The sequence below is a fragment of the Paracoccidioides brasiliensis genome (assembly GCF_000150735.1).
Source record: "Paracoccidioides brasiliensis Pb18 unplaced genomic scaffold supercont2.3, whole genome shotgun sequence".
NCBI classification, from domain to species: domain Eukaryota; kingdom Fungi; phylum Ascomycota; class Eurotiomycetes; order Onygenales; family Ajellomycetaceae; genus Paracoccidioides; species Paracoccidioides brasiliensis.
In genome coordinates this window covers 2,921,788-2,948,962 of record NW_011371360.1, presented here as the reverse complement: position 1 = coordinate 2,948,962, position 27,175 = coordinate 2,921,788, and the positions used below count along the sequence as shown (strand labels likewise).

Genomic DNA, 27,175 nt, shown 5'->3' with positions numbered 1-27,175 from the left:
GGCAAGGGAATGATGCGAAAGAGGTCAAATGTTTGGATAGTTATCCAAAGCCTCATTGATTGAATCCAAAAGACAACAAAGGATGACAAAAACCCTAACAGGTTTAATATAGCTTCTACATGCTTTGACCTCCCTACATCCCCCCCTTCCCCCCGGAAATTCTCCTCCCCTCTTCTTAGAGATAGTATATCCCAGAAAAATCGCATCCAAATCACGAAGGCAAAGAGATCACACAATGTGCCACTATGAGAAATAGACTATTGCAAGATCTGAAATAAGCCAGGCTGCTGAATAAACGAAAGAACCCCATTCCTAGAGTTTGGGTCCAATTTTCTTTTCCCCGTTGGTACAAAGGAAATAACAGATAAATAATAAACTGGTCGAAGCAACTGTAGTTGGGTCGATGGGCTGGAGAGCGAAAAGCTAGATTGGGATTGATGCCAGTCGAGAATAGATCTGCTGCTCCGACCCAAATTACATGCTACGGTGCAGGCTCCGTATCTCATCACGCCATCTTTCATTTCTCGTTTAATCTCGTCCCACAGAGAGAGAACACATTCTTGACTCGTGTTTTCAGGGAAAATGGACGATGTCAACTTAACATGCTATGTATATACTCAGTTATCCGAAGCCCGACAGTAAGAGACAGAGACTAAACCAAGGACGAGACAAAAAGAGACGGGAAATTTGGAAAAATTGCTGGAGTATAAAAGAGTATAAGAGAAAGATGAGAAGGAGAGAGAAGAAAGGAACGTAATTATACCTCTGTTCATGGTGATTTTCGTGGAGTTAAGAAAACGTGGCCGAGTTTCTGACGAAGCTTCCGCCGTTTGCGAGTGGAATAGGGGGAGCGGAGTTTGTAGATTTGGCGGCCCCCATGGATGGAGAGGAAGAGGATCCCAGACAGACCAACACATTCCGGCTGATGCTTCCGCAGTTTGCGAGGGTTACGGGCTGACAGTCATGGTTAGCATCGTAGTTTGTTCAAGAAGTGTGGATACACATATATATCTATAGCGATGTCGATATGGGATAGTGACGGGGGGATTGGGAAGGAGAGGGTTCAACACCCACGTTTAGCGTAACAAGTTCTCCTACGGAAATTCCTGCAACAGTCGCAATGGACTCGCAAGTATCGTTGCTGCGCAGTCATGATATACGGTCAGATAAACTAGTCCTCTCCCCAGGAAGATTTTGAGAAAGGAAAAGCACACTCCCGAATGGGCTAGGATCTGGTGGCACGTTTTTGAAATATATCTTGAACGACAGGGCTTCGATGGAGATCAGAAAAGGGAAGGGAAATACTCACGGCCCTACAAGCCACTGCCTGGCACAGATAGCCATGAACTCAGTTGCTTGTCTTAGAACAGTCTCCGGTACCGCACTCTGTCCCTGGACTGCTATCTCGTTCTCGGGAACAGAACCGGTTGCATTTGCAAATAGCTTCTCCCCCCACCCAGAGCAGCTCCCTCACGCAGTAATTCTGGCCAGGCTTGATGCTGGCACAGATATCGCCGAGGCGGGCCTGGAAATTTTGCGAATAAAAGGCTTTGTTAGCAATACTATCTATATATATGTATGTATATATATTTGTGTTGATAGAAGCTGGCTAAGGCCCTCTCGGTCTTGAGATGAGAAAAGACAAGAAGGGGGAAGCGGATATTCGTGATGGGATTCATATCCTATATTAATTGTCTGGAGCTCAGAGACTGTTAGGCCGTTTCTACTTGCTATAGTATCGCATGTGTCTCCCTTCACCGCCGTGTGCGTTTCAAGACATGTGGAATTGGGGTTTTGGCTGAAGGAGAGCGTTCCAGTGGGTAATCCGTTGACGCATAGGACCGCAAGGATACACAAAGCAGCTTGTAGATTCATGGTGCGCAGTAAGGGAGTTGTGGAGAACAGGTCTGAGGCAATAGAGCCAGTCTTGATACTTGTAATTTGATGTTGATAAGGATTCTATACCAAGTGGTGGTGCGGTGAGATACGGAGAAGTTTCCCTCCAGCGGCAGGCGACCGACTTTATACCAGACGACCAGAGCTTCAAAAAGAGGTGCGTTGGCTCATTCATGCTCTGCGAATACGCCGGGAATGCCCCCTGGAAGACAGCAGCATGTTACAGCGCTGACTTGATATCATTAAAAGATGAGTGTGTGTATTGTAGGTAGGCACAAACATTAGTACGTACATGTAAATTAATTATATGACGTGCCTAAACATAATCATTAGAAGAAATATGAGGCCCATTCTCCGGACCCGTCCGCGGGTGTGCCACCATGCTATGCACAGTTGTTGACATGCATGGCGAGATTAGAAATTGGCAATTAATGCATATCCATTGTGTAGTATTTGCCTTTTGTGATCAATGGAGACAGTAATTATTCAAAAACAGCTAAAGTTGAAGTAATAGAAAACTTCCGCAGTAATGGTAGAAAAGTATGCACTGCAGTAAAATCTTAACGCCGTGAGAAATACCTGGCTGCGAGATAATACAGTCAATGGTAATTTGTTTCTCTGCCGTCTTAGACGACTGACAAGCGCTTATCGGAAAAAGAAAAAAACCACATAATCAATCAATTTCGCAATCAGAAAAGTGGACTTTTGATAACTTGAATATAGTCATCGCTCGAAGGATTATCTTTGATGCACATGTTGACCAGCCCCAAGCCAGTTTCCAATTTCACAAGGCGAGTCGGACGAATGGAGCACGGGCCTTTATAAGGGTTTGTTGTCATAGTGTTCAAGTTCGAAGAAACCAGCACACCACGCCAAAGGCTCCCGAGGTTCGTAAAAACTCAGCAAAACATCCGAATGTTGAGCCTTCGGTTCCGTGTATTGGTGTAGTAAGATAGCGAATTGGCGTCACTAGGAGTACAACTGTCTGAGTTTGATTGGCTTGACGAGTTTGGAGGAATTAATTGACAGGTTCCAAGGAAGTCCGCAAACAGAGAAGAGTACGGGCAGGTTTCCGTTATCCTGAATTGGGGTTGCACTTCAGATAAAGAATAACAAGAGTAACAACCAATCTAAGTTCGTGTCTATGGTCCAGGTTCACCTATTTCCGTTACCTTGTCAGTAGGCCCATTTGAATCACGATACACAGATAACTCCGCCCTCCAGAATTGAGTATCTTGTGGCGCCCATAATACCACCAAGACAATTTCGGATCCAAAAGTCTGTGAAGCTGCAACATCTGGTTTTCAAGTGGTCACCGATGAGAAAGAGCTTGTCGCCTCACTTGAGACCTTTGAGAAATCCTCTGACTTTGGATAATTGAACATGGATCAGGTAGTACGAGTCCACCTTTAAAAGCAATTAAGAGAATTGATGGTTTGGGTGACATCCGCGGGGAGACTGCGGAAGCCTTCGCAACAAAGGTCCGATGACCTAGAGCAGCAGTGAGGGGCGTTGTTCCCGTCGCAAACCTCAGGAAGAACGCAGCACAGTATATCCACGAGGTGGCATGCAACGGAAAACTATCCGCAAGCTACTGTAGCCACTTAGGAACTTCGTATCCAGCGACTGGTCCCATAGGGACGTAGTAAGAGCAATCTAAAAGGATGAAAAGACAGTGTGTATCTGCCCGTTGAGGGATTGAAAATTTTCGTCGGAGCTATAGCTGAGTAAATTTATTTCCGAAAAAAAATGAGAGGATGTATGCAATGGAGAGGTTTTCAATGCGCAAATAGCAAATACTGATAAAACAATTGAACTTGATAGTCATCAGCCAAGGTTCCATTTAGGCTTTAATCCCGGATGAGCGTTGAGAAGCTGATCAAAATAATCCCCTCCTCTAATAGGACTCCAACTGAGAAATATACTCTGGGAGTGACGATCGTTACACCAAAGTCCTCATTGGGATCTGCCCTTGTCTGGTGCGCAAACAGTGAATAGTGATTTTTCTCTGTAAAAACTCACTCACGAGAATCCGTTGTCAGGGTTAATTAAAATATCAGCACGAAATGGATGGGATGGAAGATTTGGAGAGAAGACGATGTTGAGGGTTTGTTTACGTCGATGTCCGGATTAACAATTTTCCTTCTGCGGCACCACACGCCCCTAGCGCCGCCGCCTGAAGGCCCACATCAGACATTTCCACATTCCTGAAAGCATTAGAGCATCAGAGAATCATTGATGAAACTGATGGAATCGTTCGAGATATACCTTTTCATCATTAGCAATGGTGGGCAAACTGCTGGGGGGTTCGCTGTTCTACATAGCTCGCAACGAGGAACACCCTTGTGTCACAAATAGTTACCCCGCTGGCGTCTTCCCTGGTAACTTACCAGCTGGTTTTGCCCTTTCGAGTCGGAGAGCTAATCCTTCACTTCTTGCACAGAAGCAAACACCGTTTGAACCCAGTTTTAAAGTCGGGAACGGAGATATTTTACCAAGAGCCAGATGTTTTGGGATAGTTGCATTTAATAGACGGCAAGATGGGCAAGTTTCCTGCTATCTTTCATAGTAGTGGAAGTTTGATGGCACTGCGAACAACCATCCAACAACCATTTTGCTTCTCTCGTGAAGAGAGAAAAACGAGGTGAAACCACAACGGAACAAAATCAAGAATCAGCCTCCACAAACTTGGTTGAACGTACCGGGCGGAGGCGTGTTGTGAGATTTAACATTTGTTAGTGCATCATCGATGAAAACTGCGCGAGGTTCATCATTCTGATGATCTGGATGCGGATTTTCTCGCCCGATTTTGCCTTCAAAATTTACTGGAGATATTCAACTTCATGCAGAGTTGTCTCCCTTACCTTGATGCAAAATAAACTCATTCACATTGTTATATACCCGTATAGTTTGTTCTGAGCTTCCACCATAGAAAGAATTTGGGGCTGATTCCCCGCAGCTCGGAGAGACGGGAGACCGCATATTCTGCACATTTTATCGATACAAAATTCGGTATGTTGCATGTTTGAGGCATCAATAAACTGGAGAGAGATCCAAGGGCATTGCGCTCCTCCACACAAACCCCCCCCCCCCCCCCCCCCCCCCGGGGCCCCCCCTCCCTCCACTTTCTAAGAGGGTTTGCACCGGGCAATCGCTGACCCATGACCCGTATCTGACGAGGCGGTGGATAACGTCGAGGCAGAGGGCTATATTCTGATATGGTGGACTGTGGGGTTACTGGGAAGATTGGAGACACTGCGCCAGCATACTGCAGCTTGTTTTTATTCACCCAAGAGGCAACATTGTGGACGCCATTCACGGTCGAACCTGGCATCTTTAAGGTGGTCGCTGCCTACAAAAGGGTCATTTAGCCAAGAGGATGATGGATGATCAACAAAGTGAGTGGTTCCGTTTCCTGGAAGCCTTCTTGATGAGTCAATTTTTTTCAACACCACAAACCATAAATGCTGAAATTACGTGATATATTAGTGGTTGTTTGGAGACTTAAAATAAATAATTTAATTCTACAGGATCGGGCACGAGTTAGTACTAAATGGGGAGCAGAGTTGCCAAGCTTATTTATCACAACGCTCCCTGACTGGCTGCTCTGGTCCCTGCCCTTCCGCTGCAGCTTGGGAAAGTTCAAGGTTGGGTTCCAAGTTCGAAGCTCCCTCAACCGATCGCAGCATCACGTGATCTGCTCTCCAATCGCTCATTCGGCAAAAGTTGCTCGTTTCCGGCCCACGTACAAACCGTTGAAAGGTTCCATCCAGTATATGCCGAAACAGCTGCGAACTTGGTTGATCAGAAGATAGCGGTATCTTGTTGCTGGGTCTCATCGGAGTGTCCCATTCCTCCGATCTTTCCAGCACAGCCAGGAATGTTCTACGCCCAGGTTCCCCGATCTCCACTTGTTGCCGGTTCACGTGGCACCCAGCTCTCGCACCATATTTTCTGGGCGAATCTCTCCTCCCTTCTCTTTTGTAGTTTTATTTTCAAATATCTTTTCCCTTGGCTTTCACTGCGCCACCCACAGCGACGCGGCCACCGAATTAATACCCTCCCTCCATCTCCATCCCACCACCCTCGACTGGAGGACTGCGCTCTCGGTGTGTGGCGGACTTGGAACTTCCCTCTTTTCCATTTCAAGATAAATGGCACGTGTTGGGAATTCTGATGTCGTTGAGCTGGCGACTCACGATAGCGTCCCTATAGACACCCCCAAGGCCTCCAACGCCACTATGCCAGAGAGTGAGATTTTTGACAACGCGAAGTCGGCAACCGACAAGGAGCATCGTATGACCCTACTGCAGGGTCTCAGGCTCTACCCGAAAGCTGTTGCATGGAGTGTTCTCATCTCAACATGTATTGTCATGGAAGGCTATGATATTTGCTTGGTGAACAATTTCTACGCTTTCCCGCAGTGGAACCGAAAGTATGGTGTTCAGTTGGAGGATGGTACATATCAAGTTCCTGCTCGGGTACGTATTGTAGGCCTGTTCTTGGTTTGATCCCCCAAGTCGCAGAAATGCTAATAATTTTGTTTCCGTGTAGTGGCAAGCGGCTCTTAGTAACGGTGCAGTCGTTGGCGAAATTATAGGCTTATTCATTAACGGCTGGGCCTCAGAACGTTTCGGCTACCGGTACACAATTTTGACCTGCCTCTTCTTCCTTTCCGGGTTCGTCACCATCTTCTTCACTGCAGCTCATGTGGAGGCTCTGCTGGTAGCAGAGATGCTCTGTGGGATTCCTTGGGGCGTCTTCCAGACTCTATGCATCACCTACGCTTCCGAAGTCTGTCCTGTTGCTCTACGGAGTTATCTCACGACTTACGTCAATTTCTGCTGGGGTCTTGGACAACTGATTGGGATTGGTGTTCTCAAGGCCATGCTGCCTAGACCTGACGAATGGTCGTACCGTATCCCGTACGCATTGCAATGGATGTGGCCGGCCCCACTAGCCTTGGCAATACTCTTGGCGCCGGAGTCACCGTGGTGGTTGGTGAGAACGGGCAGGATCGACGAAGCGAAACGTGCACTCCTACGCTTGACCAGTTTGAACCGGGAGACGGACTTTGATGCGGACGAAACTATTGCCATGATTGTCCATACTACGGCTTTGGAAGAGAAAATCACCCGCGGTGCCACCTATCTCGACTGCTTTAAAGGCTTTGACTTACGCCGGACGGAAATCGTCTGTATGGTTTGGGCCATCCAGAATCTAAGTGGGAATTCCTTCTCGAACTATTCTACATATTTCCTCGAACAGGCAGGCGTATCGACTACACATGCATATTCTTTCGCTATGGGACAGTATGGAATCAATATGATAGGTGTTTTTGGCGCATGGTTCCTCATGACATTAGGCATTGGGCGAAGAACACTCTACCTGCTTGGCCTTAGTGGTCTCTCCTCCATGCTGCTGATCATGGGCTTCCTTGGCCTTGTTCCTGAGAGAAACCGCGATAAGGGCTCCCTTGCCACTGGTTCTATGATGCTTGTTTGGGCCCTGATCTACCAACTCTCGGTTGGAACGGTTTGCTACTCGCTCGTCAGCGAAATCTCCAGCCGTCGTCTACAAATAAAAACTGTTGTACTAGGACGAATTTTGTATAACGTAGCAGCCATCGTATGCAATGTACTCACTCCCTATATGTTAAATCCTAGTGCATGGAACTGGGGCAATTACACTGGATTTTTCTGGGGCGGTATATGCTTTTGTTGTATCATTTACACTTACTTCCGTATCCCGGAGCCGCAGGGCCGGTCCTTTGCGGAATTGGATGTGCTGTTCGAGCATCGGATTAGTGCGAGGAACTTCGCTCGCACGAAGGTAAATGTCTTTGAGGAGGAGGTGAAGGATGAAGTCCTTACTACCTATCAGCAGGTGTCTTTGGGTCACACCATCGTACAGCACAAGGATGAGGAGAAAAGCAGCACGTAGTCGCCACCGGGCATCATAAGTTGGTTCACGGGCTTGGACAACGCATAAATTGAGTGGAAATATTGGACAAGCTTAATCATATTTTTCAGGATGGATTTTATGTGCGGTCCCTATATTACCGGAGCGCATATAATACTAGGCATTTGTCAGCAGCCGATACCCCCCTGCGATTGTTCTTGGTTCCCAAAATCCCCCCCTCGTTGGTTCATGTCATCTTCTATGTGATTATAAACCTCTCTGGTCTAGTTACAATTTGCTGCTGATGCGAACATGGCGAGCTGAACACACAAAGCTTTAAAGCATTACTAGTAACCGCCTAGGGGTCAGGCTTCCTCTTTAGGACGCCGTCTTTTAGGAGCATAATGTAATTAGTCCATATCGTCTTTATAGTTTTCGCATAGCTAACTCCTGAATATGATCAACAATTTACTGCAACACAGGCCCTCGCCACTGCTCCCCCCCTCCCTGCGCGGGCAGATACATGGGAAGACAGTTGTTGAATGCGTCCACTTCATCCATTTTTACCTTTAATTGCGTAGGCCCTATGGAAACGCTTAACAATGGATTTGAACGTGGCCTACCAATATCAACAACACTCCCTGCAGGTGCAAAAATTGACCTGGAGATCAAAGGCCATTGTCTTGCGCAATTCACAGCTGATGCCTTAGTGCCCGACGCGGTCGAAGGCAGCAAAATGTATCCGGGGTGGATATTCATCCACAAGGACCTTGCTGACAGGTCTTGCGCATCAAAAGCACCACTGCCCGATACGATTATCCTTTCTCAACTGGCTAACCCGCAGCGAAAACGACGATTGGGGATAACGCTTGGGGTGATGATAAGCGTTTTGTGCTGTAGCCGGGCAATGTTAAATGGGTGCACGAACTTGTCCCTTGATGGTGTCTTTAAGGTGGGATGGATGAAGTATCTGGAGGAGCTGGTGAGCGTCGGGTCGCAGTGCGAAGGGTCCGAGATGACCGTGGCGAGAGATAAAACGAACCTATATTGTCAAGTGTAGCAGACAGGAAAAGTTAGGGGAGGGGATGTAAGTGCCAGCCCAGAAGACTCAAAAGCAGCAATATTACGAATATCCACGGATGCTTCAAGCACCATGCCGCTATATGTCGCATTTTGTAGGCTCTCGCGAACTGAGGTTACTTCAAATGAAAATGGCAGGATTGAAACGTCTCAGGAGCACAACATGCTGCACGGCTGAGAGGACAGCTAATTCATATACATTCAAACACTCTACCCGCGTTGTAATCTCAGCGTGCCAGGATGATTAATAATTGAATTCGAGCCAAGGACCCCGTTCCCCATCAGGAGATTTTATGATTCGGCGCGTGGGTTGTGGATGTGTTGTTCTGGCAGTTCGCTGATCATATACCTGACTCCCTGCGTATTTCTATTGCTGGTTGCTTCAACGAGGACTCAGATTGAGAGAATGAATGATATTGCCGAGACGCACCTCCACAGGCCTAACTACCTAACATTTTGATGTCAAGTTGTGCGCACAACTTGTCTGTTAAGAAATCAGAAACCGCCCTGAGAAGAATACGACGAAATAGTTGGCAATAATTGCATATTGGGCCGGTTGGAATTGAGCCTCAATGGGGTACCTGGGTATCTAAATACTTAGAGGTGACCAGATTCGCAGCAGGCCAATTCGTCGGTTCTCCCTAACCACCAGCTAACTCGCCCCTTTTGCTGGGCACCGAACACCAGCATCGAGATTGTGGATGTGGAAATGACATGATCCTGTGCCGGAACACGAAGGCAGCCACGAATGGCCAGGGGGAGTTTTATGTCTTCGTCTTGTGTTCCTGAATTTCTGTTCCTGAATCACGATTCCAGAAGACCGTCGATCAGTTCGAGGTTAAGAACTTCAGCATGGTTCATGCCAGCGGCTACATTGATAGCACCAGTCCTCGTTTCGCTGGTATCTTTGTACGCCACGATAAAAAGGCCCAATTTCGTCACTAGGCAGAGGCAAGGTTGATGCCGACAAGAACCACGCACTCTCCCTCCGCCTCCGTGCCCAGGGTTATCGACTAAAGTTTCGTCGACGGGTACACTGTCCGCGGGGCCACCAGGTTTACTAGCTTTTGGGGCAAATTGTCCAGGAATCCTTGGATAAGAAAGAGCTGGCATGTCTGCCGCGGATACTAAAAGTGGTGTCTTCAACCAGCTTGTTGGCAAAAAAGGGTATCGCCTGACCTATGTTGGCGGTTAGAACTCGAAGAGGACCCCGTGGATCGCTCGTCATGGTCTCACGAGAAAGAGATGTCGGGAGGAATTCAACAAGAATTTGAGAAACGGCTTTTGTTCAGGGGACTCATGGATATTAACGGTTACACGGCAAGACTTTCTTTGCTGCAATCTGGGAAAACTCTAACACTGCCTTCCAAGCCAGAAATGGATGAACCCTCCGGCAGCACCAAAGACCTTTGATGAATTGATAAAGAGAGGATATGTCCTTTCGGTTGTCAGAGGCTATGAGGAAGGAAGTTGCATCAAATACGCTGCAATTTGGAACAAGGCATAAATAGGATGTCTGTTCAAGCCAGGAGTTTCCACGAAAACATCTTGAGAGCTCTTCGATGTTTTCAGCCCATGGAGATGAAAATATGTGAGCTGGGCCTTGTTCTATGGGAAACGAAGTTAATTCTATGAACGCGGAGGTGTCATTGTATCTTATATCTTTTAATTCTTAAATACCTTTACCTCCGAAAATGTAGCTAAACCTTGCTGGCCCTTTTTCTTCCAAGATTGTTATGTGTTAGGTAAAGTACGTCCCCATCATATAAACCGTTTAAGGCATTCAACGATTCGTTTAGCATTTTGCTCACACAAGGTTGATAATACAAATTAATGATACTAATTCCACACAGGCGGACATAATTCAAGCTTTGTCAATGACAGTGGCTTAAGTGGCGGTCTATTGTGGGCCCTGATGCGTGGCTCCGCGCCTGCTCAGGTGCCGTCAAACCCTGGCAGTAGCAGATTCCACTCTGTAGGAAATGAGGATTGGAAGCGGATTATTTTATGATACCTTTTTATATGAGATAAAAAGAAAGGAATTTATACATGACATGAGACTAGGAGGTGTTGAAAAGTAAATTAATGTTAATGGAAACTTTAGATATAAAGGAGGTTAGTCGCATAGCAGTAGGTACTCAGGAATCACGCAAGCCGTTCAAATGCAGGAGTTCCCAAGTAAGCATGAAGTTATTAGGTGATTTTCTGGCAGTCGTTCAGGGACTGGTAAAGCCGCAACAGAACATGCTGCTTTGCACATTGTGAAGCAATACAGAAACTCAAAATCCGAAAAGATTTTCATCCTCCTTGTAACCCCAATCCTTCAAATTCGGCAACGCAGCCATCTTGATCAATCCTGGCGGTCCACAGAGAAGAGCCACGTTATCTCCCTGGGGTTCAAACCCATACTGTCGAATAACATCCCTGTTCACCAGGCCTTCAATTCGCCCCTCCATCAACTCCTGCTTCGGACTTGCAATAACATGGATAATTCTAAACTGCTGCGGATGCTGTTTCGTAAATTCGTCGAGCTCATCCATCAATAGGATATCGTCCTCTGTCTTGTTAGCGTCTATCACCCTGATGGCCGTTGAGTCCTTTGAACCACCAGGCACAGCATCCGAGCGGAGAATACGTGCTATTAGTTGGTAGCCAGGAGTGATGCCGGACCCGCCAAGGATGAGAGTGACGTTGTTGAATTTGCGGATTTTGCCGTCGATTACGAATTGTCCATTGCCTTCATACCTGATCATACCCGAAGGGCCTTTTATTTCGACCTCTTCGTTGTCACGTAGGCAGTCTAGCACATTGCTTATCGTGCCTCCCGGTTGCGTGGAACTAGGAAAATAAGTTTTCACCGCGAGGGTGAAGGTACCGTCCGCTTCACTTTCGAATACGGGTCGCACTGGCGTATAAGGTCGAATGATGAGTTTGTCAGCGAAGTGGAATCCCAGCTGGATATGTTCGCAAGTGCCCAGGCCAAGGCTTTTTGTGTCTGGCGGGAGAGCAAATGTATAAAGTCGAGTGTCTGCTGAAAGCTGCTTCTTTTTCCGGAAACGAACCTGAGTCCATCTGGTGATTGCAAATGAAACTTATTAGCCTCCTGTAGTTGATATGGCAGCGTCTAAAGGGGCCTATACTTGTGGCGCTGTATCCCGGATTCAGGCTTATCCGCACCACCTTTAGTCCTTGCCTTCACGTTTTCTTCGGCTTCCTTCTTTATGTATTCCCTCGCCTTCTCGGTGACAACGCCAAGTAGGCATTCTGAAGCTCATGTCAGCCAGTATGCAATTGCCATAAAATGATGATAACTTTTCGTTCCTTTCCAATATATGGCTTGCTCATGGTGTGCTGGTGTATGGAAGCACCGTACATACCGTTTAATTTTTGTTGGGCATAGTCATCGTGGATACTCTCGAACTCCTCCGTTGTTTCCAAATGGACCCATCCAGCATGTGCCAAAATAGCAGACGCACCACCAGGATGCCAGCTTAGGACATTCGTTGCATCGTAGACTTTATTGTTGATAACTATCCAGCAGTTTGATGCTGAGTCGTGTTTCTCCACTTCTTGACGGGTGAATTGCTTCGGTGGGGCGGTCGCTTCCTGTCGGATTTCCTCCCTCTGCTCTTCCATTGACGGCTTCATCCAACCCCCTTTACCCGATCCGGGTTCTGTGGGGTGCTGAAAGGTAATCAATAGGTCTCCAGATTTGGGATGTTGGGAAATATTGGTACGGACGGTGTACCAACAATTATTCATCATCCTAATTTCGTGCAGTACTTGATCAGCTACTCATCTTGGGATTTAATGCAAAGTATACTTACCCAAGTAGATTCCAGTTTAGGCGTTCAGGTTGGCAATTTTTAAATGCATCGAAGCATCGTACTGTGATCCCGGTTGCTCGCGCTAGATGGACGATGTCGACATCCACGTACCAGTGAACCCAAATCCAAAATTTCTTGCCATGGCGTATAGGTGCTTTGGGGAACTAATCCGGTAACAAGTTAATTATCAGCTCTGGGAGAGACTTATTCACTTTTATAGAAGAATAGATAAAGCAGAAAGTCGATACACTTACTCTACGCGTACAATAAAGCCAGTTTTCGCCACAGTCTAGGCTCACCTCAACCCGCTGAACCTCATGACCGCCTCCAGTATATGCGATTCCTTCAATTCTGTATTCCTTGCGCCTCTTATTATCACCAGTGAGTAAATTTAACGCCTCTCCATTGGCAGGTTTAACAATCACAGAATTCAAGGTCTGCTCGATACAAGCAGTACTAGGGAGTTCAAACATCGCTTTAGCAAACTCCGAGTCCATGTCAACGACAAAACCGGGCAGCACGCGGTTGTCAAAGACATGATAATAGGTATCGTTTTCTTTATCGGATGTCCAGATACGAGACAGCCACTTCACACATCGTCCACCAACATAACCAGGGATAACGATGCGGAGCGGATAACCATGATCTGGGGGTAGGACTTTATCGTTCATCTCGTATGCAAGGATAACGTCGTTATTCGGATCCATGGCGTATTCCAAGGGAATGCATGTTGCATATTTCCCGTCGCTGGGGTCATCTGCCCCTTCGAAGTTCACCCAGGTGCGGTGGGGTGGTGGCTCATCTGGTACTCCCGCTGCAAGCAGGACATCACGAAGCAGTGGTCCTTTCCAATACGCACACCCACAAGCCCCGGGACCCCAGTTGAAGCCCTTAGATCTCTTCACCATATTGACTTCCTTGCGTCTATTGCCATCACACGCAATTAGAACAGGAATATTGATAGTTTGAAAGCGGTCCTTTAGCTCGTCCATTGACAAAACCAACTTTCCACTTTCGACATCCAGCCGATGAGTCTGCCATCGTAGATGAGGAACGGGACCATGGTTGCGCACAAAATGGAGTTTATTTGGCGTAATGAGACCAGCATCGTACAGAGTACTCAGAGGCGGCTCACAGTTTAATGGGTGCTTTCCCGTCAACCGAATTAGGGCATCGTTTCGAGGAATCCAGTTGTCCGGAGAGAATTGATCAGCCTCATCGATGCGCATAGGTTTTGTGTTTTGATCACCAGCCAGCGGGGACTGGCCCATGCCATCGTCTTGTTTGAGAGATTTTATATATTCCTTCTCCGTTTGTAATGTCCGTAAGAGGGCAATCTCCTGTGCGGAATACGTTTGCTTCGAACGGTCAGCCGTCTTCGTGAGTGGTTTTCCCTCCGCGCCGGTCCCGTTTTCAGGTGGACTAGCATCCTCTCCGTTGATAGCATTTTCCCCACACTCTCGCCTCCTTTCATTCTCTTGCTTCAAATGCCCCTGTGCTTCTTCTACTTCCTCCTTCCTTTTTTTCTCTTCCTCCTCTTTCTGTCTCTTTTGCACATTCACAGGCCAATTTTGCTGAAACTTAAGAAAATCTTCCGTCGTATGCAACACATATCGCCAGCCCTCCGAGAAAACTTCAGGTCTTCTCAGATGGAAGTCCTATCGTTATCGTATCGTGCAAGCAAACCACATCAGCGGAACCCGGAGAGGAACAAATCAATCAAAATACACAACAAACAAACTCTCCTCAGCCAAGATCAAAAGACGGAGAATGTATACTTCCTGCTTTGTCATAATATCCCTCACGGTAAGCAGATCGCCACGTTCCATTTTTTTAAATAATTCCGCTTCATTCTCAATCGCATGCTCCTCAAATTCGAGCTCTTCCTTCAACCATTCATCGCCACGCTGCGTTAATCCTGGGAAATGGTTTTCTCTATTACGGAGCCCGATACGGGGCAGCCCGGCCGTTCTCCAATTCGGCTCCTCTTCAATTTCTTTCTTAGTGGAGCCGGGGTGGTACCTAGGGCAGGTGATATGGGCACCAGAAGCCATTACTTCTCGTTATCGCTGTGAGCCAGCTTGGATCGCATTGGGATTCCTAAAAACAATATTTCTTTCGTGATTGATGCCAAGCTCAATGGCATGTTTAACCGATCGGATGGACGAGTGAACTGTACAAATTCAACATTCTGCAATGTTTTGTTTCGTGCTTTAAAAAACAAAACCCATTTCATTTTCCGCAAAGGATTTAGACCTTATATATCTATTTCGTAAAAACCTAGAAAGAGCAGATTTCATCGCATATGACTTCACCGTTGGTCTAATCCCTGAAATGATGATAACAGCTCTGACAGGAGGTGCAGTTAAAAGAAGGTTTAGCTGCATGACATCATAGTGTAACATGAGGGGTGGATGACATAACCAAACCACACAAGAAACCAACAAACAACAAATGTACTCGTACAGTTGCATATCAGTGGGTTTGCGATTGTATAGGGTTATATGTCAGAGCCAGTAGGAATCGGCAAAAATGAGTGAATGACGTGGGTTGCTCACAAAGAATACGATATCTATCCTTGTCCATGATTTCATCTAGTGTAAACTCTCGTTACCTGGCATATCTAATGCCACATTTCAAAGCGCCATTTACAGGATGACCTTATGTGTCGCTCCCTTCTCCAACTCCTCTCCAAAGACATTAATATCCCACCGTGGCGAGTCTATATGAAAACTAGTGAGCAAGGGCGAATTGGAAACCTGCTAGAAACAACTTGACACTCACAATATGCACAGGGTGTATTGAATCGCCTCGGCTGTTTACCCAGATCATTGATTGCAGAAACGTCCTCGGTAGGTAGATTAATTTCTTTAAAGTTCTCGACGATTCTAGAGGGAGTGACCGACTTGGGAATGACACTGTGTCCACCAATCTGAGACCAGGCGAGCCTACATAATATCATATTAATATATAAGCAAGAAGAGTTAGCCCTCGGGATCATTGAACAGACGTACAAGACCTGAGCTGGTGTCACGGATAGTCGACCAGCGATAGCTTGGATCTCTGGATGAGAGATAAGAAGTGGTTCTCCGATCATGTTGTTTCCAAACGCCTGTTTCGGTGCGTTAGATTATAAAGGAGTTTAATGCTGGGTGAATGGGAGTCTAACTGAGTAAGCAGTGATGTGAATGCCCTTCTCCTTGCAATACTTGACCAAATCATTGCTTTGCAGCAGAGGGTGGCGCTCAACTTGATTCACTGCTGGGACGACCCCAGTTCCCTTGATAAGAGCTTCGATCTAGATCGAAGTATAAGCGTTAGGACTGAGATCCAAAGACAAAGTGCGTAAAACATTTAAGCTTTCAGCCACCATACATGTTCTATTGTGTGGTTGGATACTCCAACGCTTCTAACTTTGGTCTTGGGAAGTTGGGTCATAGCTATTAAAGCAAAAAGTCAGTAGGGGTCGTGTAAGCGGTCAAGTAACCCTGTTCGTGTCTGGGAGTCGTAGAGTCGTATAGATTATTCTGACTTACCTCTCCACGTGTCCATGAGGGAAGTGGAATCGTCGATTTTGACGTCATTCTTTGGGTAGGTGCTTGCTGCATCGAGAGGGAAGAGGTCTTTTTCGGACCGATACTCGAACGCCACTGGCCAGTGAATGAGGAAGAGCTATGGAAGGGAACATGTAAGAGCTCAGCCATGCAAAACGAGAGCATATCTGCGAAGGAACGTACATCCAGATAGTCAAGCCCAAGTTGGTTCAAGCTTATATCAAGGGACTTCTCAACATGTTCTGGCTTATGGTGGCTTTTTAAATATTGGGAGAGGTTAGCGGGATTCCAACGTGACTTGATGGCTGGGAATATCGTACTGATTCCACAGCTTAGAGGTCTGTATGCCAAACGCGGGTCAATAAGCGGCTATTCTGGGCGACGTGGGTTTCTTCCGAAAACATACTATAAATATATCCTCTCGCTTCAGTCCGGGAATTTCTTTCAAGGCTTTCTTCAGGCCTTCACCAACCTCGCGCTGATTTCCATAGCTAGCACACGAATCAGAATGCTGGTTTGGACAAGATTGTTTATGGATAAATAATTAGAACCCACATGTGGGCAAGGTCCTACAAAAGTTATCCATCGTTAGTTCAATGACACACACCCTCAATATCACTGAGGTTCCTTACAAGATGACGATAGCCAGCTTTGAGTGCCTCGAAGACACCTGCGCCGACCTCACCGGGAGCGGACTGCCATGTTCCGTAGCCGAGAAGACTTCAATTTATGAGAAAAAGATATTAGTTCGAAAGGCCCCCACCTTGGTATTATGTTTCAATGGATACTCACGGAATATGGTGGCCGGTGTTGAGACACGCACTTCTACCAAAAGACATGACGGTGAACGGAAATGTAGTGTAAATTGATATGATATTGATATACAGAAGCAATTGAGAAGATTATGTCTTGCAGGAATTCGCTTCCAGAGGTAAAATAGAGCGCCGGAAATGTGCTTGGAACTTATATGTAAGTTGTACTCACTGCCCCTCCAGGAGAACGCCCTTCTCTGGCTCGACTGATCTCACGTAGTGAACTGTATTGTGGAGTGATATCACGACCTTCCACTGTTTTTCACAGAGAATGCTAAATTACCTGTCACTAGCGGACGTAATATTTCTCGAATTCCTTTGGGAGGCATATTAGCAACTATATAACTCTTCAATATGGCAGTAAGCAATGGTTGTCTTTCCATACATTCATAGATATGAATAGGGGTGACGGGAGTGTCTCTGGATTTCATCTATTGTTAATGCGCTGGTCAAGTTATTAGCGTCGAGCAATCAGGTTGCAGTGCCAAATTTCCACTTTCTACACTTGAACGAGTAGACTCGATATTCTGCCCTAAATGAAAAATGAGAGTATCCTAGGTAGTGCCCAGTGTTCTGGCATGGACTGCTCTTCGTCATGAAAGATTTTCCAGTAATTCAATTATCCACATAGGTTGGGGAGAGCCGATTTTTAATACCACAGCCATTTTGACATATGAATTGAATGGCTTGCAGGCAATTCCATCAATTTAATTGATCTCACCTTCTCCATTTCCATTTGCCCGTAGGCTCCGGAAACCGGTGCGCTGTGGTGCCGCTTGATCGAAGTGCTAAATATATTTTGTATCCGGGTATCACCATGGAACGCAGAAAGCTTACCCGCCACGCGGAGCAAACTTTTCTGTTTTGGCAATCCAGCCCCAGTCCCCTTGTGCGTTTCTGATAATAGAATGTGCATAGTCACTGCGTCACAACTACAACCTTCGGCATGTTTTTGATAAGATGTCACTAGATTCCACTATCAGTTGGAGATCCTAGAGTAAGGGCTGCAAAACTTACCCTCGAGAGAAGTTGTATAAGTTAGTAATAATGGGCGTTGCAGGATTAGGACTTGATTGCCCAACAATAACAAGTTTAGGACTTGCGGGCAGGCTCGTCTGCCTCTGCTTGCCGCCTTGACGTAACCCCTGAAACCTTTAGCAAGGTCCAATCCATGTCACAAGCCCTTTGGAACCGACAGAATGGCCAGCTTGGTTGATTGCAGAGTTCGCACGGCTACGAGAACGACTATGGAGAGTAGATCACGTGATCGAAACGTGACCGAAGTGTCCGACTGTGCGTGCTTTCAAGCTTCTCGTGAGACGACCTCAACATCCTCGATCCCAACCAATATTGAGAGCCGCATCAGTGTACTATATAATGTCCAATGTCAAAGTAGAACTCGTCTATTGATCGAGATTGCCTAGTTAATCGCGACTCCGGAAATATATAGCTACCAATACAAGAGGGCGATTAACAACCATAATGGTTTTATATGCCGACAAAGAGGCAGCAGATGGCGAAAATATCGATTGGATTCTCAGTGAGGTATCCCGTCGAAACCAACAAGAAAAGATATCAGCGTCGTTGCAAAGTTCACATCTCTAGAAATGGAGTAACTAGCACTGCCTAGGTTGGGTGTGTCCAGACTTCCAACCAATCGTCCCCAAAGCTTAATTAGATCTCACACCTGACGGATCCATAACAGCAAACTGGACATTGATCTGCACAACTGAAGGTACTGGCATATCCGGACCCAGGTTATTAGGGAAAAATTCGCAAATATGCAAGAAGGCATATCAACCATACCAAGAGTCATCAATCAAGGACATCACCTTTTTTCGGATTTCGAAACAACAGGACCAGCACTTCCATCGCCATAAGTCTCACTGGTAGAAACATCTCTCTTCTCCTCCTCTTCTTCTTCTTCTTCATCATCTTCAGACGTAGCAAACCGAATTCTCTTCCCATACAGTAAGGGCGTGCGACCGACCGCACTCCCCAAAACGTAACCAACATACGCTCCCGTAATAATCGTGATAGGGTATGCTTGCCATGGCCGGTCCCTTCAAACAAGTCGAAAGTTATATTAGTAAAAAAAAATACCCACTTAATACTTCTCTGAGAAACCAGATAAATAGAAATAGATAAAAAGAGGCTCAATACCAATCCAGCGGGATCGGCACGGCACCAAACCACGCGCCCAATCCAACACCAACAGTTCCTCCCCAGACAGCATCCGTACCACGTGATAGACTCCATATCTCCCGCCAGACTGTGCCGTCCGTGCCGTGCATGTATACCAGACTCGTGCCTGCGAGGAGGGACATGTGCGCAGCGCAGAGGATAGTGTGGGGGATGTGGGTCGTGAAGGGCGCACCGAAGAGAATGAGAATGAGAGAAAGGAGCGGGGTGCCCAAGAGGAGTGGGAGGGCTAGGGAGAGGAGGGCCGGCTGAGTCTTATGTTAGCATGTTTCTTCTATCTCCCAGGCATTGGAACGTGTACGATATGAATATATATATATTTCATTGACAGCATGTCTTAACTGTAATATTCCAAAGAGAAATCTTGAAAAGAGAAAAATTAAAAATTAAAATAAAAACAACAACAACAACACGGTAAATGAAGGAAATGGAATGAACAATGAACATACGACAATCTTTCCCCTCTCTCCGTCCCCATGTATTCGTTTGCGCGCCCCAATCTTTCCCCCACTTGTACCCCTGCCGCTCCTCCCTTTCCCCAGGCCCCCCTTCTCCACGGCCACTACAGCCACTGGCAGCTGCAGGCAAGCATACTACCGCATAAATCCCCTGTAACAGCGCCAGCAATGGCAACAAGCTAAGCAGTGTGGACACGGGATCCTCAACGAGGGCGCGGAAGCGCCAGGCGAAGAGACACAGCAGGAGAAGCGGGTGGATGTGCGCGTATGTCCGGGAGGAAGGAGAGGCGAGTATGGAGGTTGGCGGATGTTGTTGGGCTTGTGGAGAGGAAAGTGATTGGTGCGGCGGTTGATTTGGTGTGGTTGTCGTCGAGGTGGGTTTCGAGGGAGAGGTGTGCAGGGCCATGCTTCAGGATTTCCCTGAGGTGGGAGTTTTGCCCGTATCTGGCAATGACAACTGTGGAGGATTCTCTCCGTTTACTATAGGAGAGGCATTGGTGTTACGTTGGTGCAGGGTTGGGATTTGTTGACATTAACTTTTCGAAGTTTCTTTTTGAGAAGAGATTGCGCTTGGTTGGAGGTTGGAGCTTTCGGTTGCAATGATCAAATTTTACGTATGGGATAGTATTGGGAATACGACAACCTGCAAAATAAAATACGATAATGAAAGATTCACCAAATTTCGACCCTATATGTATGGTAACTCTTGGAACTGTTGATGAAGAGGTGAAGGAAGGGTTATCCCAATGGTTAATTAGGTTGATTAGAAATGCTATTTATTTGTGTTTAAATAGTAGTACAGCAAACATCAGCTCAGCAAAAATGATCCCATGCAAGCAAACCAAAAAAAAAAAAACCGTTACAAGGACTTGAGACGATGTTGGGACCAAAATAAAATATATGCAAAAACATTAGTGAAAAAAAACAACAACAAGAATATCTCAGCTCAGAGGTGATGTATGAAACAAAAAGAGAATCACGTATCAAAGAAAAGTCAATTGACAATAAAGCGGGGTCCACGCTGGGAACCGACCAAAACAAGAAATAAATAGAAATAAAATCTGAGCATATGAAAGAATATAATATAAATACATAATTTGAGGTGAAAATAAAACTAAAGGTAGCAAAAATGCCAAAATGTGAGCAGGAAGAACATCGCTTGAGAAATGGATAATAATATGCAGAAGACAGGGAAGTATAAAGCAGGGCCGGAGTCCCGAACAAGGAGGCAAACAGCGGAAAAAAGGTAAGGGGTGGGGGGGAAACAGGCAGAAAGAAAGGGAAGAAGAGAAAGTAGCAGCTGAGCTGCAAGGACGTTTGAAATCCTAAAAAGGACTTCCGTACGCCACGAACAACCGAAAACCGAGTCGTTAAAATAAAGGCCGTGAGTATGTAAGACGGTGGAATGTAGAGAGGTATGTACAGAACAATTCGCTGGATGGGGGTGCCACGTCAACCCCTTCCCCGTTGAATGTCAAGTTGCTTGCGATGGGGTATCCGAGGCCGCAAAAAAGGACCATAAACCGAGATGCTTGGACGTTTGCATGAGAAAAATAAGTAAATATAATATAAATATAAATTATTATAAGGAAAGGGTAGGCGAAGTGCGATGAATGGATGGGCGGATGGACGGATGGATGGATGGATGGATGAATGAATGAATGAATGGCAGAGGTTTAATGTATATGCTAAACAACTGCGGTCGTTCCGGAAGTCGGTTGAAGAGGGGCATTGATAAGTTAGAGTTATATATCATATCATGCCCGCCAGATGATGATATCTCTCTAGCGGCCCGATGTTGACTCGTCGGTATGCATCGTCTATCTTCCTCTGATGGGCGTCCGTGAACACATCGCCACCGTCTGGTTCAGCACTCTGGCTCCCTCTTCTATCGCTACACCTCCGGTTTCGGGGAGAAATTCTTTCGGAGGAATCGGAGTAGGAGGGGAAGGAAGAAACTACCATGTGCCATCGGGGGTTGGGCGCTATTGAGAAAAGCGACGTCCCGTTGCAATTGGAAGATTTGTTCTTCGAGAAGTTTGCGGGCGGTCTGTTCCCGTCGCATAAGAGTGGTCAGTGCGCTGTATTGTTCGACAGATATTCCTTTGAAGTCAGAGACGGAAGTGGACAGGGTCTGACAGGAGACATGGTGACAGGAAGTTTGTGGCCGCAAGGTCACAGTACTACTAGGTCTGTCAGTGCTGGGTGAGGTTCGAGGAGGAGTGATGCTGGGACTTGATTGGAATGAGCTGATGAAGCGGGGTGCATCAGTGTCTTTCTGATAGGGGGAATGTCGTCGCATGCTCTTGTCAAACGGTTGCTTTACGGGGGAAACGTCATGGCCTTGAAGTTTTGCGATGGCAAATTCAAGGTCCATCAGCTTCACCTCCAACATATTTACTCTTTGAGCTAGGTTGGTGTCGGAACTATCCTGCATCGAGCCCATCAATGTGCTGAAATTGAACGGGTCGTCTATCGATTTGCCGTCATCTGCATCGTCTGCACCGTCTGCGGTTTCTAGGACGCTAGCAATACTGCTTCTGGTTTCAGATCGTGTCAGGACAGATGGGCTCCCATCTGATTTCAGAAAGCTCTCCCTCAAAAGTTTGATCTCGTCGCTACGCCGTCGCCATTGTATTGGAGACATGCGATGCGACCTCGCTGCCTCTCGCAACCCAGATACACTCCGCGACCGTCGTTTTTGGTGTTTGGATGTCTTTTGGGGGAACCCGACAGGATGTGACACGCATTGTGGTGGCGAATGGATACTGCGCGGCCTCGAGGTAGGCAAGGCGATATGGAGTGCTAATTCACGGGCTTCCTGAGTTGATAGGACTATGCTTGGCAGAGTTGCTCTCCGTCGAAGCTGTCGATGGTCTAGTCTTGGTGACCCATTGTTTGATCGTGGAAGACGAGGCATACCTAGATCTTCCAGAGGACTATCTGTAGGACTCTGGGGTAATGAACTTGTCCGAGCTGGTAAAGAGGGAGCTCTGTTTGAGCGTGAGCGCAAAGAGGCGGGACCAGCTTCAATTGGATGCTCTACCGGTTGAATAGTAGGGGTCCATTGTGATATTCTGACCGCATTGCGCTGTTCACTCGTCATGGGCACTGGGCCACTCCCCCGCTTTCGACCGAAAATCCTGCGCATTACTGTTCTCAGGGTACTGCCTCTGCGCCTATGGTTGACGAGATCCTTGGACATAATAGTGGAAACCGAAGTTTGAGGAGTGTGAGATATTACGCTATTTAAAGGGTTGCTCGAGGTCACGCGACGGGAACTGTCGGGCCGTGCCGTGGAGGCAGTCTGGCCATTCTTTGGAGGTCCTACAGCTACGGAAAGAGACTCTGAGACATCTGGAGGCGGGGCATCGAGAGGGTCCTGACTAGGATGCTGAGAGAGGGGAATTGGATCTGATATCTTGTGCGGCCGAGGTTTTGGGGTTGGCGAGTGATTCCGAACCCCATTATTGCTGTGCAGGAGCGGCTGAGCAAGAGGAGACATGATGCTCGCCATCACAAGCTAGGCTCATGAGGAGACGATAGTAGGGAGCTAAATTTGCGTTTCTCTCCCCGACCTCCTCCTGCTCCTCCTTCTCCTCTTCTTAAAGGGAGGTGGCTGAGTCCCCTTTATCAATAGTCTCTCTCCCTCGGGAACTGTGGCTGGCGCTGTGCGCGCAATCGTGAATTGCTGGAGAGGGGATGACAGATCAACAGCAGGCAGCTGATCTGATGATAACACCGATAAGGGGAAGGGGCCAGCCACAGACAGGCACAGTGGCAGATATCTAATACAGACTGATGAAATCGCTAATCGGACGATTGCACTAGATGTGAACGAGAGTCTTCGGCTATGAAAGGAACAATGTGATGAGCCGTGGGCCAATCAAGTCGACCAGGTGCAGCTAAAAAGGAGGAGTGGCAATGGATGGCTGACGATACGGTGGACTTGGGGCAACCATTAAATGAAGGATTGGGTGCGTGGGGGGGGGGGGGGTTGTTGTCAAGAGCAATATCAAATAACCAAACTGGTGTCGCAACGACATCTGTAAAATCAGGGGTCGTTTAAAGGAACTATCTCAAGCAGCATGAACACGTCAGTCAAACGTGGGTTGAGCAGAACAGACAACACATTGGTTGGAACGGGACAGGGAAATATGCAGAAGGAGACAGGACGTAGGATACCGAATCAAAAAGGATGAGAGCATAGATAGTGCCGGGGTCTAGCAGGGCAGCTAAGAAGAGAGGACGGGCTGAACCAGCAAGAAAAAGAAGGGCAAAGACAAGGGCCAACAACCATCACCGGAACGAGGCCGACGGAGCCACCATGGCGCAAACTTTGTCCCCGCCGATCAGGCCGAGGGTAGAAGGAGAGAACGGATATTCAGGAAGAAGAGAGAAAGGGGAAGAAAAGGGAGAACAAGAGCGCAGGAAAGAAATATAATACGGAGAACGGAGCATTGTTCCGTTGGTTGCGGAGTAATTATTATATAGCTACTTTAGAATCAAGCCAGAAACTCAGGGGTTGGATGGAGAGAGAACAGAGAGTGGAGAGTGGAGAGTGGAGAGAGTGTTTGGGTGTTTGGGTGTTTGGGTGTTAGTGTTAGGTGCAGATGACGGCCAGGGCAATTAGGCTTAGTCAGGGACTCCTACGCTTCTGATAGGAACTGGGCGCTGGCAGACAGCCAACAGTCAATCAAATATTTATAAATAATCATAATAAATCTACTTAAATCTTATCTCTTGAAATTAAATTAGAAATTACTCTTTTCTCTTTAAATCAGGAATGTCACTCAGCTGAAGCTCACTCTACCAGGCGGGATTATTACTGCTGTTCATCCACATCCCTCACTCTAGTTCTGTCTATCAAACTTTCCCATGGGCCCCGGAAGCAGTAAAGAAGAGAGTCCAGGCCCAACGCGTGCAGCAAACAGGTTGTCCACCTGGTTTGCGGCGTCACAATGCACAATGCACGCTGTTCCTGGCATGATGAGTCGTTTCTTTTCTCACTCTGGAACTGCCTTGTGTTTACTCCGTACTCCCGCCCTCTTATGCTTTAATTATGTTACAATTTGATAATGACTCGTCGAGAATCTCCCTACCGATCCCGTAACACGTTCGTGTTTTGCAATATAATAAATAGTAACAATAATACCACATTCGCACACGGAATAGCAAACAACAGTTATGAATAATTAAGCTTGGATATTCCCCGGATTGTGGAGTTGTCTCCCGTCTCTGGATCGCGCTTAAATTATCACCTACCCATGGTTACAAACTCACTGCTCTCTCCAAACAAGGTTCGTCCCGTGCAAGAAGATGCGAGACAGTTATGGTAGAAACTGGCAATTCCCGGCAATTTCACCAACTTCTCAGCCCCGGTTTCGAGCTTCACGGATTTCAATGCGGAGTTGCGTGGTTGTGGTTGCAACCTTGCCACAAGAGCCAGGACTAATCGAAAAAAATTTGACCTCACTAAACCACCAACCAGTCCTAGAGTCCTTGGCTTCATTCGGGGCACTTCACATACATCCCTTGAATGCCGAGCCAAGCTCTATTTTAACAGGTCTCCTCCGTATTTATCACCAGATACCACCCTCACTTTTTCTTGTAATCTCCCTAGACTCAACTAACAGAGCTATGGCACAAATGATCTATTATAAATATTCCACGGTTATCGCGGACATAACGAGAGAGGACCGGAAACCAGCCGAAGTCACCTGTGCTGTGTAACCTACGGTCCGGCAACTATACTCTAGCATCCAGCCTAGCACGCGAAGCCAAGCAAGGATGCAAATCGATTGATACAAGGCGACAATGGATTCATTAATGCACTTCTGCCGATTATGCACTTCTGCCAATCCTCTTCGCCATAAGAGGGGCCTGACCACACGGCCAAATGATTTCTCTCGAGAGAGGACCCCCGGAATCCACCATTTCCCTAGTCTGGCAATTCTTTACGGGCCACAAAAAAAGGGCTGAAGTCTACGGAGTACAGCTCTCCCAATAATACAAGATGAGATGCATCGTGAAAATCAGGTTCCTGCCAAGGGCCAAGAAGTTTAATCTAACCGATGGAAACGTGTTCAGGCTTTTTTTTTTTTTTCCAAGTTTCCAGCAGCAAGTAGACCCATTCTACCTCTTGCTGACCCCGGTTTCACAACAGAATATGGGTTCAACCCCCGTCTGTGGTTCTTTGTTCTCCAAATTCCATGCCAAACCACTCTTACATTCAAATCCATACAGTTATATAACTTTGCAAACAGTTAAATCATGCGGTTCAAACAGTCAACTCAACAAAAAGAAAATATTTTCACCGCCAGAAAACCACCGCAATGCTACAGGGTAATGGTTTCACTAGCATCGGATTGAGCCCAACCCACCATTAGCTCACTGCTGTTGAGAAGCCAATCCCATCTGGACCTCTGGGGGAGGGGGGTCAAATGATGACCCTGGATCCAATTAGTTCAATAGTCTCCATCGCTAGTCTACAGGGGAAAAGTTCAACCCCTGGTCTAGTTAAATTTCATGATGCACCCGATGAGTGGAGAGTGGCACTGGTTGAAGACAATCAGACCCTCGTGGGTTTTGCAGCAAACGCGGGAAAATGGAGATCCCTGGGGTAGCTCATCCAATCATTGTCAGCCAGCAAATTTTTGGGCTGCGGCCTCAAATTGGAGCTAATAGTTGCCAACCAGTAAAGGGGTCACAATATAAGGTACCTCCATACTTCCAGAACTCCCGGTGGAGTTTTCCATCAACAAGGATCAAGGTACAAGAATGATAGTTAATTATGCCCAAACGACTGTACGTGTATAAAATAGTTAACTGCTACAAACTGCATATTTGCACTGAGCGGCACGATGAGACACATTTCCCGCCTGGCTTTGCTCAGTTTCTTTTTTGCTTTGCTCCCGCGTTCTATATCGATCTCCACCCCACCCTTAACTTACCCTTATCAGCCGATGACTTTGACGCTCTAGAGATTGGAGTTATCCGAAGTATGAAAGCTGGAAATCACTTTTTAGAACAGGCCTTCTGCCTTCAGTGGCGATCCTCTCTCCGACCGATACGTTAGAGTTAGCCAATAATCCAAACAGTTGATAATCCGACTGTGTCCTCTTAAGCAACCATAATCGTCGATGTGTGCTGTTGCCTTTAATCGGCCCGAAAAACTCACCCACCATCGGATATCGTCACTATTTCTGATATACCACCTCAGCTCTATGGAGTAGCCAATAAAAACGGCATAACGCGCTGCGATCGGTATGCACCTCGTACACTTTTAACCCTATCCTGCAGAGCTGGGCTAAAAAACTACCGCTCTGCTTGCGCCAGTCAACCTTTTAGATTTTACGATTGTTAATTGGATGATAAGAGTATACATTCCCCAGAATGAATGCGATTCCGGGGAAGATAAATCCATTAATTGAATATCTTCCCGA

The 27,175-nt window shown here is 46.8% G+C and overlaps 10 protein-coding genes across 10 annotated transcripts; 2 read left to right on the top strand and 8 right to left on the bottom strand.

The window, feature by feature from the left end:
- Window positions 1–769: 769 nt before the first annotated feature.
- On the bottom strand, window positions 770–1,875 carry PADG_11578 (uncharacterized protein; the record flags this gene model as incomplete). Its single annotated transcript, XM_010760733.1, has 5 exons — window positions 770–954; window positions 1,071–1,141; window positions 1,310–1,410; window positions 1,475–1,525; window positions 1,759–1,875. The coding sequence occupies 5 exons, from the start codon at window positions 1,873–1,875 to the stop codon at window positions 770–772; spliced, it is 525 nt and encodes a 174-aa protein (XP_010759035.1).
- A 3,596-nt stretch (window positions 1,876–5,471) lies between these two features.
- PADG_11577 (uncharacterized protein) lies at window positions 5,472–6,040 on the bottom strand (the record flags this gene model as incomplete). Its single annotated transcript, XM_010760732.1, has 2 exons — window positions 5,472–5,874; window positions 5,931–6,040. 2 exons carry the CDS (start codon window positions 6,038–6,040, stop codon window positions 5,472–5,474), a joined length of 513 nt encoding a protein of 170 aa, XP_010759034.1.
- Window positions 6,041–6,050: 10 nt separating this feature from the next.
- Window positions 6,051–7,839, top strand: PADG_03271 (uncharacterized protein; the record flags this gene model as incomplete). Its single annotated transcript, XM_010760502.1, has 2 exons — window positions 6,051–6,377; window positions 6,451–7,839. The coding sequence occupies 2 exons, from the start codon at window positions 6,051–6,053 to the stop codon at window positions 7,837–7,839; spliced, it is 1,716 nt and encodes a 571-aa protein (XP_010758804.1).
- A 544-nt stretch (window positions 7,840–8,383) lies between these two features.
- PADG_11576 (uncharacterized protein) lies at window positions 8,384–8,857 on the top strand (the record flags this gene model as incomplete). Its single annotated transcript, XM_010760731.1, has 1 exon — window positions 8,384–8,857. One exon carries the CDS (start codon window positions 8,384–8,386, stop codon window positions 8,855–8,857), a length of 474 nt encoding a protein of 157 aa, XP_010759033.1.
- An 824-nt stretch (window positions 8,858–9,681) lies between these two features.
- PADG_03270 (uncharacterized protein) lies at window positions 9,682–10,105 on the bottom strand (the record flags this gene model as incomplete). The annotated part of the gene is made up of 2 exons (XM_010760028.1): window positions 9,682–10,004; window positions 10,057–10,105. 2 exons carry the CDS (start codon window positions 10,103–10,105, stop codon window positions 9,682–9,684), a joined length of 372 nt encoding a protein of 123 aa, XP_010758330.1.
- Window positions 10,106–11,156: 1,051 nt separating this feature from the next.
- On the bottom strand, window positions 11,157–14,758 carry PADG_03269 (uncharacterized protein; the record flags this gene model as incomplete). The annotated part of the gene is made up of 6 exons (XM_010760501.1): window positions 11,157–11,949; window positions 12,018–12,141; window positions 12,255–12,643; window positions 12,705–12,868; window positions 12,959–14,362; window positions 14,483–14,758. 6 exons carry the CDS (start codon window positions 14,756–14,758, stop codon window positions 11,157–11,159), a joined length of 3,150 nt encoding a protein of 1,049 aa, XP_010758803.1.
- A 594-nt stretch (window positions 14,759–15,352) lies between these two features.
- Window positions 15,353–17,097, bottom strand: PADG_03268 (uncharacterized protein; the record flags this gene model as incomplete). Its single annotated transcript, XM_010760027.1, has 11 exons — window positions 15,353–15,426; window positions 15,489–15,652; window positions 15,719–15,816; window positions 15,874–16,002; window positions 16,080–16,144; window positions 16,241–16,376; window positions 16,442–16,514; window positions 16,579–16,598; window positions 16,665–16,769; window positions 16,891–16,978; window positions 17,051–17,097. The coding sequence occupies 11 exons, from the start codon at window positions 17,095–17,097 to the stop codon at window positions 15,353–15,355; spliced, it is 999 nt and encodes a 332-aa protein (XP_010758329.1).
- A 472-nt stretch (window positions 17,098–17,569) lies between these two features.
- Window positions 17,570–17,986, bottom strand: PADG_11575 (uncharacterized protein; the record flags this gene model as incomplete). The annotated part of the gene is made up of 2 exons (XM_010760730.1): window positions 17,570–17,602; window positions 17,792–17,986. 2 exons carry the CDS (start codon window positions 17,984–17,986, stop codon window positions 17,570–17,572), a joined length of 228 nt encoding a protein of 75 aa, XP_010759032.1.
- Window positions 17,987–18,898: 912 nt separating this feature from the next.
- Window positions 18,899–20,136, bottom strand: PADG_11574 (mannose-ethanolamine phosphotransferase GPI11; the record flags this gene model as incomplete). Its single annotated transcript, XM_010760729.1, has 3 exons — window positions 18,899–19,133; window positions 19,234–19,520; window positions 19,711–20,136. The coding sequence occupies 3 exons, from the start codon at window positions 20,134–20,136 to the stop codon at window positions 18,899–18,901; spliced, it is 948 nt and encodes a 315-aa protein (XP_010759031.1).
- Window positions 20,137–21,624: 1,488 nt separating this feature from the next.
- Window positions 21,625–23,235, bottom strand: PADG_11573 (uncharacterized protein; the record flags this gene model as incomplete). The annotated part of the gene is made up of 1 exon (XM_010760728.1): window positions 21,625–23,235. One exon carries the CDS (start codon window positions 23,233–23,235, stop codon window positions 21,625–21,627), a length of 1,611 nt encoding a protein of 536 aa, XP_010759030.1.
- Between the last annotated feature and the right edge of the window lie 3,940 nt (window positions 23,236–27,175).